This window comes from Sinocyclocheilus anshuiensis, unplaced genomic scaffold (assembly GCF_001515605.1).
Source record: "Sinocyclocheilus anshuiensis isolate Anshui unplaced genomic scaffold, SAMN03320099.WGS_v1.1 scaffold285, whole genome shotgun sequence".
Classification (NCBI taxonomy): domain Eukaryota; kingdom Metazoa; phylum Chordata; class Actinopteri; order Cypriniformes; family Cyprinidae; genus Sinocyclocheilus; species Sinocyclocheilus anshuiensis.
Window position 1 is genome coordinate 216,289 of NW_015539825.1, and position 12,517 is coordinate 228,805.

At 37.4% G+C, this 12,517-nt stretch overlaps 1 protein-coding gene across 2 annotated transcripts in view; it reads left to right on the forward strand.

The window, feature by feature from the left end:
* LOC107684204 (solute carrier family 13 member 5-like) overlaps positions 1-12,517 on the forward strand; it is a 26,615-nt gene that overhangs the window by 12,465 nt on the left and 1,633 nt on the right. The window contains exons 5-11 of one of the 2 annotated variants that reach the window (XM_016480416.1): positions 1,243-1,426; positions 1,549-1,671; positions 1,759-1,971; positions 9,151-9,257; positions 9,542-9,663; positions 10,517-10,678; positions 11,418-11,438. In XM_016480416.1, the coding sequence (XP_016335902.1) occupies positions 1,243-1,426; positions 1,549-1,671; positions 1,759-1,971; positions 9,151-9,257; positions 9,542-9,663; positions 10,517-10,678; positions 11,418-11,423 (917 nt within the window). In that variant the 3' untranslated portion in view covers positions 11,424-11,438. Of the gene's footprint in view, positions 1-1,242; positions 1,427-1,548; positions 1,672-1,758; positions 1,972-9,150; positions 9,258-9,541; positions 9,664-10,516; positions 10,679-11,417; positions 11,439-12,517 lie in introns of those variants that run through there. The other variant, XM_016480415.1, reaches the window with a different exon arrangement.

Sequence of the window (12,517 nt, forward strand, 5' to 3'; positions counted from 1 at the left end):
TATTTTGGTCATTTGCGTTTTATATCCTTTTATATTCGCTATAAAATGGGTAGGTTAAGGTTTGGGGGTAGGTTAAGGGGTCTAAAAATCTATATTGCATATTAATAAAATGATAAAAATGCATATTCGCTATAAAATGGGTAGGTTTAGGTTTGGGGGCAGGTTAAGGGGTCTAAAAATCTAAATCGCTTATTGATAAAATGATAAAAATGCATTGATATGAATATCTTAATGATATAAACGATACGTAAATATTTTTACGTTTTTTAGCTAAAAATACGTAGCGATTTGTACGTTTTAAACGTTGAAATACGTCTAAATTGTACGTTTTAGCATTAATAAAAACGTACAAAAGTGTACGTTTTGTGCTTGTAAATGTTACGTATTAATACGTAAATTACGTATAAACACGAGACCAGGCTGGATAATCCAGTTCAGACATAAATTACGAAAATCGTATGCACATTTAATCTGTGTATCTGATTTATGGTTCAGTGTTATTTTAGTGTCACTGAGATACTATTAGGTTTTTTATCATTATATGTGATTATTTCATTATTTTAATATCAAGTTAATATTAAACTTAATATTAAAATTTAGTTAAACTTTTAGTAATTAAGTTGTTGTTTTTTGTCTTATTTATTCATTTTTTTTAAATGTCTATATAGTTTTATTAATGTTTATTTCAGTTTTAGTTTTTGTTGCTTTTAGTACAGCACATCAAGTTAAACTACATGAAAATTAAAAATATTTCCGTGGCAACTAACTGAAATAAGGTTGCATTTATTTTATTCTATTTCAAGTAATGAAATATATTTTTATGGTTTTAGTTTTAGTTAACTATAATAACCCAATTTTAGTACAACATATTCTTATTTTAATACATACTAATAGTTAATATAGTTTTAGAATTTATTTATTTTAGATTAATTAATTTTCGTTTTAATATTTATTTCTATTTTATTTTCATTTTGTTTGTTTTTTTATTTAGTTTAGATTTAATTTTTTACAGTCATTGTTAAAGTTTAGTTTAGTTGTTCATGTGGTTTAGTTTTTATTTTTAGTATTTTAGGTTTGCTTTATTGGTTATATCAGTTTATTGGTATCATTTAAAAATATTTATCAGCATGGTTAATTGCTGTCTAATGGCATTTTCATGTTTTATGCAGGCTGGTTGTAAGGTTTAAAGTTTTATAATATGCCAAAACAATATAACCTTTTTACACTTCTAATTGTACACAGTGGCTCTGAATGGCCACAGCTTCTCAATGGAATCCAACACAGAAGAGCATTCTCAAGATGCGGAGGAAAGATTAAAGATGTGTAAAGGCCTTACGCTATGCGTGTGCTATGCAGCTAGCATTGGTGGGACAGCCACGCTCACAGGCACGGGACCAAACCTTGTTCTTATGGGACAGATGAACCAGTAGGTACCTTACATTACAGTTTTTCTCCTAAGCATGAGATAAATGTACCATATTGCACAAGAATGTACCTTTTGCTTACTTTTGTATTAGCATATTAAATCAACATTTGTTTGACTTACAGACTGTTCCCAGACAATCCAGACATCATAAACTTTGCATCATGGTTTGGATTTGCCTTCCCCAACATGATCATCATGCTTACATTGGCCTGGCTGTGGCTACAGTTTGTGTTCCTGGGTGTAAAGTGAGTGTCCTTTCTTAATGAATCAAACTCAACTGGATCATATATGCCTATACCACCATATAATATACATTTAATGTGTAACTTAAGCTTCAGAAAGACATGGGGCTGTGGGACGGTGAAGACAGAGAAGGAGATTGCTGCCTATAACGTAATCAAAGAGGAGCACAGGAGTCTTGGTCCCATGAACTTTGGGGAGCTGAGTGTCCTTGCCCTCTTCGTCCTCCTCGTGGTGCTTTGGTTCACTCGTGATCCAGGCTTTGTGGATGGCTGGGCGACACACTTTTTCAATGCTGAAAAAGAGTAAGGATGAAAACACCACCATTAATAAGACAGAGAATAGTTTAGTAGTGTTTTTGCGAAGGCAAGTGTCACTAATACAGTCGCTAATACTGTGTATGTTGTACCATGGACATTAATGATACTATGCCTCAAATCGTGCTTTTTGAAGAAAGGTGCGTTATTACTTTTTTTTAAGCAGTCAGGCTTACAATTTTTACCTGTCAGATGACAAAATGGTTAAAAAACGTCCAGAATATCCGTATAGTAACGTGCAAAACTTATGAACATTATAAAATTTAATTTAATTTACTTAAATTTACAGTAATCTATATATATATATATTTTTTTTTTGTAAATTTAAGTACATTTAATTTTATAATGTTCATAATTTTTGTACGTTTCTTTAACAAATACATTTCAATGTACATTTCTTTAACAAATAATGTTAATATACCAATCTCCTGAAATACTAAAATCTGTTTTGTACTTTGTTTAGGATGTTATGTTGTAATCAGAAAGCCAAATGTAGAATCAAAGCTCATCACATATAGCTTTTCCACAAGCTTATGGAAAAACTAAGGTGCACAGTGTCATGCACACAAATACATAACACCATAACAAACATGACACTAAAATAATACAATAAAATTTAATTTAATACCATAATATGTAATATAAAACCCTGCACTCTGGAAATGTCAATGTACTTTTTTTTTCATCGCAAATTCTAAGATTTGTTATATTTCACTTCAAAAAAAGAAAGAAAACAAAACAACAACAGTACATTTAACAATATTTTGCTGTAAAATGACATTAAATGTTCTGCTTTGTTGAGTCAAGTCAAGTCACCTTTACTTCAGTTCTCCTCTGGCCAGACAAAACCAGCATGGTGTGGTTTATTTCCAGACTGCAACAGAGGTCAGATTGTGCAGAGGACTTGTCAAATGTTGAGTCAACATTTGCATCGATAACATTCTCATTTTCTTGTTTTGCAAAGTGGCATCACTTTAAAACATGCCTTTATTTGCATCAAAACCTGTACTTATTGCTGGTTGTAATGAAAGGCAATTATGTTTTACGCAAAATGTCACTGCAAAATGAAATATCAGATGTCTTCTGATACCTTTTGAGGGTAAACAAACTCCAAACATTTTCCATTTTTATCTTCAAACACTTTACAAAAACATGACAAAATAGACATAATGTTGAGAAAACATTAATAGAATGACCTTAGGTCTATGGGAAAAATGCTTCTAAAATTTAACAAAGTAATGGAAATTTCAACGATCAGTGTAATGTACAGATTGAACCATTGCTTAACACAAACAACGTGTTCTCCTGTTATCAGTTGTGACATGTTCTTATTTGTAGGTCAAATGTCCAGCAAAAATGTGAATGGAGTTTCCCCACATTGCAAACAGCATTTGTGTACATTTCCTGATGATGGTCACATGCAAAGAGATTGAGGATTTAAAACTGTGAAAACACTGAGATTCACACTGGGTGAAAGGTCTAAACCAAAAGAGAACAGAAAGCACACAAATACTCTTAAAGTTCATGAGTGAATGCATATTTGATTATTATTATATTACTATGAATAATCTCTTTTTCTATATCATAACATAACGGCAATGCAAGCCTACTCTCTCAAGAGCTATTATTACGCCCCGCGTCTAGGGGTAGTAAAAATATAGTTCTTATCAGGGCATAATAAATCTGGGTTGTGGTAATGGAATCCCAAGTACGAATCACTCCGGTCGATAATCAAACACATCCATGACGTTAGTCAGATTAAAGGATTAGATTTATTTTAAAACAAGTGAAATGAAGACCATCTCTCCAGGATGTCCCAAAGGTCAAAATAACAAACAAAACAAATCTAGAAAGGAAAAAAGAGATAAATAACCTAATCGAATAACGAAATACAAATACAGATTACTTCCCTAACTGCCTAACACAAAACAGAGCCCAAACAAGATAAGTAAAACAAAACGGCAGGACACCCTTTTGCTCTACGATCTTAACACACAAAGTTGAAAACGAATAAACGTGATCAACATATTTTACACTCCACTTGAGAATACACATTTGATCATCGGCCGGAGGAGGGATCCAGGAGCTCTCAACCCAATCGCGTCTCAACCACCACTGGCGATCGTACACCCCATCAGCGGACATCCTATCAGAGAGCAGACAGAATGAAAGAGGGAGGAGAAAATAACACGTACACGCACACACACAACACGGCAAATACAAGAAACGCAGGTCGTAACACCCCCGGACACAAAGAATCTACATATAGTAGATTTACTCAGAATTGAACGACCGTGATAGAGCATCAGCAAGTACATTATCTTTGCCTTTCTTGTAACGAATTTCCAGGTAAAAATCCTGGACAAAAAGTGCCCAGCGCATGATCCGTTGATTCGAATTCTTCATACGAGACAAGAAGACTAATGGGTTATGATCAGTGAATACAATCACCGGAAGGGAACTAGAACCAATATACACCTCAAAGTGTTGTATCGCGATTAATAAGGCTAATGCCTCCTTCTCAATAGTGCTATAATTTAGTTGGTGTTTTAGACATTTTTTTGAAAAGTACCCAACAGGATGTTCCACCCCATTCTCATCATCCTGCAACAGGACAGCACCAGCACCAGTAGCACTCGCATCGACATCCATTTTGAAAGAACATTCATATCTTGGAGCAGCCAAGACTGGAGCGCTACACAGAATTGTTTTAACAGAATCAAATGCAGTCTGACACTCAACAGTCCATTCAAAATCTTGCGAAGCACGGAGCACATTGGTCAAAGGCAACACAACATCTGAGAAGTTTTTGCAAAATCCCCGGTAATAACCAGTCATTCCTAAGAATCTTCTAAGATCACGTTTCGTACGGGGCACTGCAAACTCTACAATAGCTTGCACTTTTAAGGCAACAGGTCGAACATGACCCTGTCCCACCTGTTTCCCCAGGTAGGTAACAGTTGCCTTACCAAACTCACATTTAAGTAAATTAAGTGTGAGAGATGCCTTTAGCAAACGATCAAACACAATACTCAAAGTTTTCAGATGTTCATCCCATGTATTCGAATAAACAACGATGTCATCCAAGTAAGCCTTACAGCTATGAACCCCCTTTAGCACTATATTCATCAAGCGCTGAAAGGTAGCTGGAGCGTTGCGCAATCCAAACGCCATCACCCTGTAGTTCAAGAAATCATCCGGCGTAACAAAGGCAGATATTTCGGCCGCACGCTCCATCGAGGGAACTTGTCAGTATCCCTTTAACAGGTCTAACTTTGTGACGAAGCGTGCAGAGCCTACCTTATCAATGCAATCCTCCATAAGTGGGAGGGGAAACGAATCTGGCTTCGTCACGGCATTTACTTTCCGGTAATCCGTGCAAAATCGCTGTGTGCCGTCAGATTTCGGAACCAATAAACATGGTGAGCTCCAGGCGCTAGAACTCGGTACTGCGAGTCCATTCTCAACAAGGTACTTTACCTCAGCTTCCATGATTTTACGTTTGACGGGGTTCACTCTGTAGGCACTTTGTTTAATGGGTGAATGGTCACCTACATTAATATCATGTTCCAAAACTTGAGTACGAGTGGGGACATCTGAAAACAATCCCAAAGAAGAATTAATCAGCTTAATGATGTGAGTTCGCTGAGGGTCAGATAAATGTACCAAGTGAGGGTTTAAATTCTCCAAGACCCTAGAATTATTCAGTCTGTCACCCGAAACTAGGGTATTATGCAAACTCAACCCATCTTCATCAACATCACTGACAGAAACAAACCCGACTGAAGCTACAGGAATGACAGCAGAGCTTTTTGACTCCCCATCTTCCTCACGACGAACATACAGCTTCAGCATATTTACGTGACACACACGGGTTTTTCTCCGTCGCTCAGGAGTGCGAATAACATAGTTCGTGTCATTTAGCTTCTTGTCAACGACGTATGGACCAGAGAATTTAGCTTGCAGTGCAGCACCCTGAACTGGCAACAAAACCAGAACTTTATCCCCCTCAGAAAATGAACGAAGCCTTTCCTGACTCAACACAGTATTTACTCAACATGGACTTTAGGGTTTGGTGAAACCTTTCAAGCGCTCCTTGAGTCTCAGGATGGTACAGGCTGGATATAACATGCTTAATTTTCAGTTGGGACAATACCTGTCTAAACAGTCGAGACATGAAATTGGTTCCCTGATCCGTTTGGATCACCTGCGGAAAACCAAAAGTAGAGAAAAATGTAATCAGAGCCTTCACAACAGCTTTCGCTTTTAAGGAGCGTAATGGCACCGCCTCCGGATAGCGAGTAGTCGTGCACATGAGCGTGAGCAAATAGACATGCCCTGACCTAGCTTGCGGTAACGGCCCCACACAGTCCAGGATTATCCGAGCAAAAGGCTCCCCCAAAACAGGAATAGGCTGAAGAGGTGCAGGACGGATTATTTGATTAGGCGTTCCTACAACCTGGCACACATGACACGAACGACAATACTGCACCACATCAGATTTGATACCAGGCCAGAAAAAATAACTTAAGATTCGATAATACGTTTTAGTAATTCCCAAATGGCCAGCAACATTATCATGAGCTACACTCAAAACCTGGCTGCGTAAACATTTAGGTACTACAAGTTGGTAAACCGTATCCCAACCCAAACCATCCGACCTTGCTGGAGTCCACTTTCTCTTCAACACATCACTGTCCCAAAAATATCCCACTAATTTACACTCAATGTCCTTTAAAGTTACCGCCCTTTTCCTGCAGCACAATAAAGAAGGGTCTTTCCTCTGTTCAGCAGAAATCAGCACCTTGTCAGCAGACAGCGGCAACTCCGCCAAATCCATTTCAGCACCACTACTCATAGACAGCGCTTCAGGATCGGGCAACTCAGACAATACCACAGAACTCTCAACTTTCACTTTACCCTCGGTGGCCATGAAGGTATCCGAAAGATCAATCGAATCACCAAACTTACGCGTTTGCGCATGTGTAACTACACACGCAGTAAACACCGAACGAAATTCTGATGCTAACTCACCGGAAGTAACAGAATCAAACACAGGATTTTCAATAACTTCGGGGATTGGAAGTACCTTTTCCCCGGCTAAGTTGTTACCTACAATTAATGCAACACCACTTACAGGCAACTCGTGACGTACTGCCAACTTTACAAAGCCTGTTACCAACCCGGATCGAATGTACACATTATGCAATGGTACCTTCAACACACCCAATTCAATCCCTTGGATAAGAACATCAGAACCACAATAACTCTTCTCAGAAAACGGCAGCACCCTAGCTAACACGAACGATTGATTAGCTCCTGTATCACGCAACATGGTTACAGGAACCAAACCTTCCTCAGACCCACTAAGAGAAATCCTTCCCTGACACACAAAAGGATTATACGCTACATCAATATCCGAACTAAGTTGGCCACCAACCTTCTGGACAAAACCGACACTTTTAGTTGTCTTCCCTTTATTCTTTTTTTTTTAAGGAAGGACACATCGCAATCAAATGGCCAAGTTCGTGGCAATAAAAACACTCACGAGCTTCAACGGGTATCACGGGCTTAGGTGATTTCGAAATTTTAACACCCTTCTCCAAAGGCATAACAGAGTATGTTTCACGACGTGCAACGAACGGAGTTTTGTGAGTCAAAGTAAACTCATCTGCACAAACGGCAGCCTCAGCAACGGTCGAAACTTTCTTTTCGTTCAAATAAACAACAATTTTGTCCGGCAACGAGTTTTTAAAATCCTCAATCAAAATCAATTCACGAAGTTGTTCCAAGTTAGCGTCTCTGCTGGAGCTACACCATCTATCAAAAAGCACGCTTTTCTCCCGAGCGTACTCCACATAAGTTTGACTGATAACTTTAACATATGAGCGAAACTTTTGCCTGTACGCTTCTGGCACTAGTTCATAAGCCTTTAACACAGCATTTTTCAATTTGTCATAATCCAAGCTGTCACTAACAGACAGAGTGGAACAAATCTCCTGGGCTTTTCCAGTTAGTTTGCACTGCATCATGAGAGGCCAAGCCTCTCTCGGCCAGCGCAAGGCAGTGGCTATACGCTCAAACGAGCCAAAGTACGAGTCCACCTCATTATCCTGAAACGCGGGAACCAAAATAAGATGACGACCAACATCAAAATCATCTAAATTAGGGGTCCCAGACAAAAGCGCAGAAGGCGGAGAGGTACCAACATAAGAAGAAGGTGCAGAAGGTGGCATGTGAGTTTTCACTAGACCCAATGAACGACTGCCAGCTTGCGTCTCTAACTCGCATTGCCTAAAACGCAGAAGTTGAGTAGTATGCTCCTGACGTTTAATCTCCAGATCTAACTGCTTTAACTGAATAGCCAACCTCAAATCCTCCGAGTTGACGCCGCTAAGTGAACGCAACGTAGGATCTGGAGCTTCAGTGTTAACTTCATCTCCCGTCGCCGCATTTATCCCTACCCCAATGTTTGATCTAGACTCTAAAATACCCTGCTGTATTAATGCCGCCTCAATTACGTCTCGTACAACCTTCTTCTTAGCCACTTTATAACCGGAACATCATAGAAATCAGCGACCAAATACAAATCAGACTTTCGACACGACTCCAAGAGCTCATGCGAAGGAGCCTCAAATACAGCTTACTTCCCTAACTGCCTAACACAAAACAGAGCCCAAACAACATAAGTAAAACAAAACGGCAGGACACCCTTTTGCTCTACGATCTTAACACACAAAGTTGAAAACAAATAAACGTGATCAACATATTTTACACTCCACTTGAGAATACACATTTGATCATCGGCCGGAGGAGGGATCCAGGAGCTCTCAACCCAATCGCGTCCGAACCAACAATGAGCTCCCCGTTGAATGCCGGCGGCGTCCTTATAAAGGCCATGCCTTGTCTCAACCACCAATGGCGATCGTACACCCCATCAGCGGACATCCTATCAGAGAGCAGACATAATGAAAGAGGGAGGAGAAAATAACACGTACACGCACACACACAACACGGCAAATACAAGAAACGCAGGTTGTAACAGCTAGAGACCTAAAACACAACCTTAGGTAGTCAAATTTAAAAACAAATCAACTCTTGTGGTGTGTTTTGTTGTGTTGTCTTTAACGCTCCCCTCGTTCAACCTCATGGCTCACCTCTGTGTAGGTTTGTGACAGATGGCACAGTGGCGGTGTTTGTAGCTGCCCTGCTCTTTGTTTTTCCCTCTAAACCACCACATTTGTGCTACTGGAGAACACAGACCTGTGACAGAGGTCAGTGTAACACATATATTTATTCATTCATTCATTCATTCATCCATTCATTCATTAATTCATTCATTTTTTGTATCAATGACCACCGTCAATGTGCAAATCTTCTACCAATGTGCATAATCATCTACTTTCTCTATATATAATGACATTAAGTATAAGCTGTTGCTCTGTTTCTTTTAATTGTGTGTTGTTTTGTTACTTTTATTATTTGTAAAAACATTTTTTTTCTCTCATAAAAATAAAAATTAATTAATAAATTGAATAAATTTGACTGTGGTCTATAGTGCACCAGCAGGAAAGTGGCCCCACTCCAACTTTGCTGACATGGAAGGTGACACAGCAGAAGATGCCATGGAGCATTATCCTCCTGCTAGGGGGAGGCTTTGCCCTGGCTAAGGGCAGTGAGGTACAACAAATGTGTTTTTGTGTATTTGATTCAAGTCAAGCCAGGACATATGTATTTGTATAGCATTTTACACAATACACATTGTGTCAAAGCAGCTTTAAAGAAAGTCATATTGTTATGTCTATAATACTGTAGTGCTTATAGATCAAGCTTTAGGGCTGGGAAATATGACAATATATACCGAAGATAAGTAATCTTCTGGATTCTCAGATCTAGCTATATTGTAGGTTCAAGGCAAATAAAGGAGTACTTCACCCAAAAATTTAAATTCTTTCATCACTTATAAAGTCTGTATGGATCTTTTAAATTTTGTCTACTTAGACTTTCAATGGAGAGACAGAAACCTCTCAGGTTTAGTTAAAAATATCTTAATTTGTGTTTCGAAGATTAACCCTCTTATAGTTTCTCAGGTTTCATAAAAAATGTTGTCACAGGTAAAAATTCTGAAAAAGTTTGCCAGAGAGAGAGAGAGAGAGAGAATGGACAATTTTGTTCTAAGCGAGAGTGTACAATTCTCAAAAAACATCAATGAAAATACGACCGGTACTAAGTTTTTATAATTTGGAAAAACTTTTTCCAAATTATAGCAGTCATTTTTAAGCTACAATGTTGAGAAATATAGGGTTTGCCATATATACTTATATCATGGTAAATATTTTGGTTTAAAATGACTTATATAGTGGTGAAGAATTTATTCATATCACCCACCTCTAAACAGTTTAAAGAGGGAGCTGATAGAAAAACAACACATAATGCTTTAAGGGGAGAACATGAAAAAGACTAAAAATAACCGGAAGTTCTTTATTAAACACTATACAAAAGGTCATTCTGTTTTTGCTGGGTCAATGCTCAGGTCTCAGGGCTGTCAAAATGGCTTGGAGATCAGATGTCACCTCTTCACAGTATTCCTCCCTGGGCAATTGCTGTTGTCGTGTGTCTGATGATAGCTACCTTCACTGAATGCACCAGCAATGTTGCCACAGCAACATTATTTCTGCCTATACTCGCATCTATGGTATGTACACTTCTAATATTCACCGTGACTTGCATGCTCCTTGTACACCATTGTACTCGCAGGAAGGTGCACAGGACACAGTCAATAAAATGGAAAAAAAAATTATGCAGGTATTTATGGAAATGCCTGACAAACATCTTTGGCCGCAATATTGTGTTATGTAATAGAGTTTTTCAGTTTATGTTCAGTTTGCATAACTTTTTTCTATTTTTTTCTAAGCCATAAATAAAAAAAATATATTTTTTTAATAATTAAGAACTGACATTCATTCCAAAACGTCAGAGACCACTGTTTTTTTTTTGTTTTTTTTTTATATAAATTATATAATCAGAATAATAGAGTTTTTATAATAGGGTTTATATAATAGGGTATTTATTTATATTATTTTCTTTGATTTCTTTTACATTCTTACAGAAAAAAAAAATCGATTTCAAATAAATGCTGTTTCTTTTGAGCTAATGAATCCTAAAGAAAATGTATCACAGTTTCCACAAAAACATACAGCAGAAGAACTCAACCCTGATAATAATACAAAATGTGTCTTGAGCAGCAAATCAGCATATTACAATGATTTCTGAAGCATACAAATGCAGTCTTGGTGAGCATAAGAGACTTTCAAAAACATTTAAAAATCTTACAGGCCCCAAACTTTCTAACAGTATTTTGTGTATTCATTTAATGTAATAATGTTTTAATTTTCTTTTTTCTTTCTTTCTTTATTTTTTATTTATTTTTTCAGGTTTAAGCTAGATTTGGAAATCCCATATTACAATGTAGTCTCAGACTTTTGAACATCGCTGTAAATTTGTGTGACACTTTAATTTTATTTAGCTGGTGCAGTGTCCAGTGTTTATATATTAATTACTGATTTATTTATTTTATCAAAGCTTGTCAAGATGGTTTCATGTTGTTTCAGCAATAGTGAGACAAATCTGAATTCACGTGTAGATTTTTAAAAGGAATGATAGATTTATTAGTTTATCTGACATCAGTATTATAGATGTACACAAACAAGTTGCATAATTGTGTAAAGGTTTTTCCCTTATTTATTTATAAGCACAACTTCTTCCTCCGTTAATCTCTCACTGGGTTTCACCTTTCTTGTCGCTTGCTGTGCAGTTGGCACATCCTGCCCTCTTCTCATAAATTAGCCTATGCAAGGAAGCCTGTGAATGAAGGGATTTGCAGGGGGCTAAAGCTGAAGTGGCTCATATGGGAGAACCATGGAGATGTGCCTTTGTTGTCTGGTTGAAAAAAAAAAAAGAGGGAGGAAGAATGAGAAAGAATGGGCATTGGGGGAAGGGGGCTTTTAACTCGCTAATTCACCCATTGCTGGAGGCAGATAAGCAGCCACTGTTGTATGTGCCAGTGATGTCCATTCCTCTCTCTGTTACCTGTAACAGAATTAAGCTTTGAGAACAGAGTCAGATTACTGTAGAAAGTACGGTTTATGGCTAAAATACGAATCCTCTACACATAATACTGGCTTCTCCAGTGAAAAAGTTTTGTTGATTATTGTGATGCTTTTATCAGCTGTTTGGACTCTTATTCTGTCGGCATTCATTCACTGCAGAGGATTCATTGGTGAGCAAGTGATGTAATGCTAAAATTCTCCAAATCTGTTCCAGTTAAGAAAGAAACTTATCAAAAAAAATAATAATAATTATATATATATATATATATATATATATATAATTTGGTAATTTAGTTTGGAGGATAGAATTAACAAAAATTTATTTTAGGGATTTTTACTTTGAACTAGGTCTTTGAAACCAACATACCAAACCACTGCTAGAGAAAATATGTATTTGTTTAATTGGCCTCAAAAACTGAGACAAA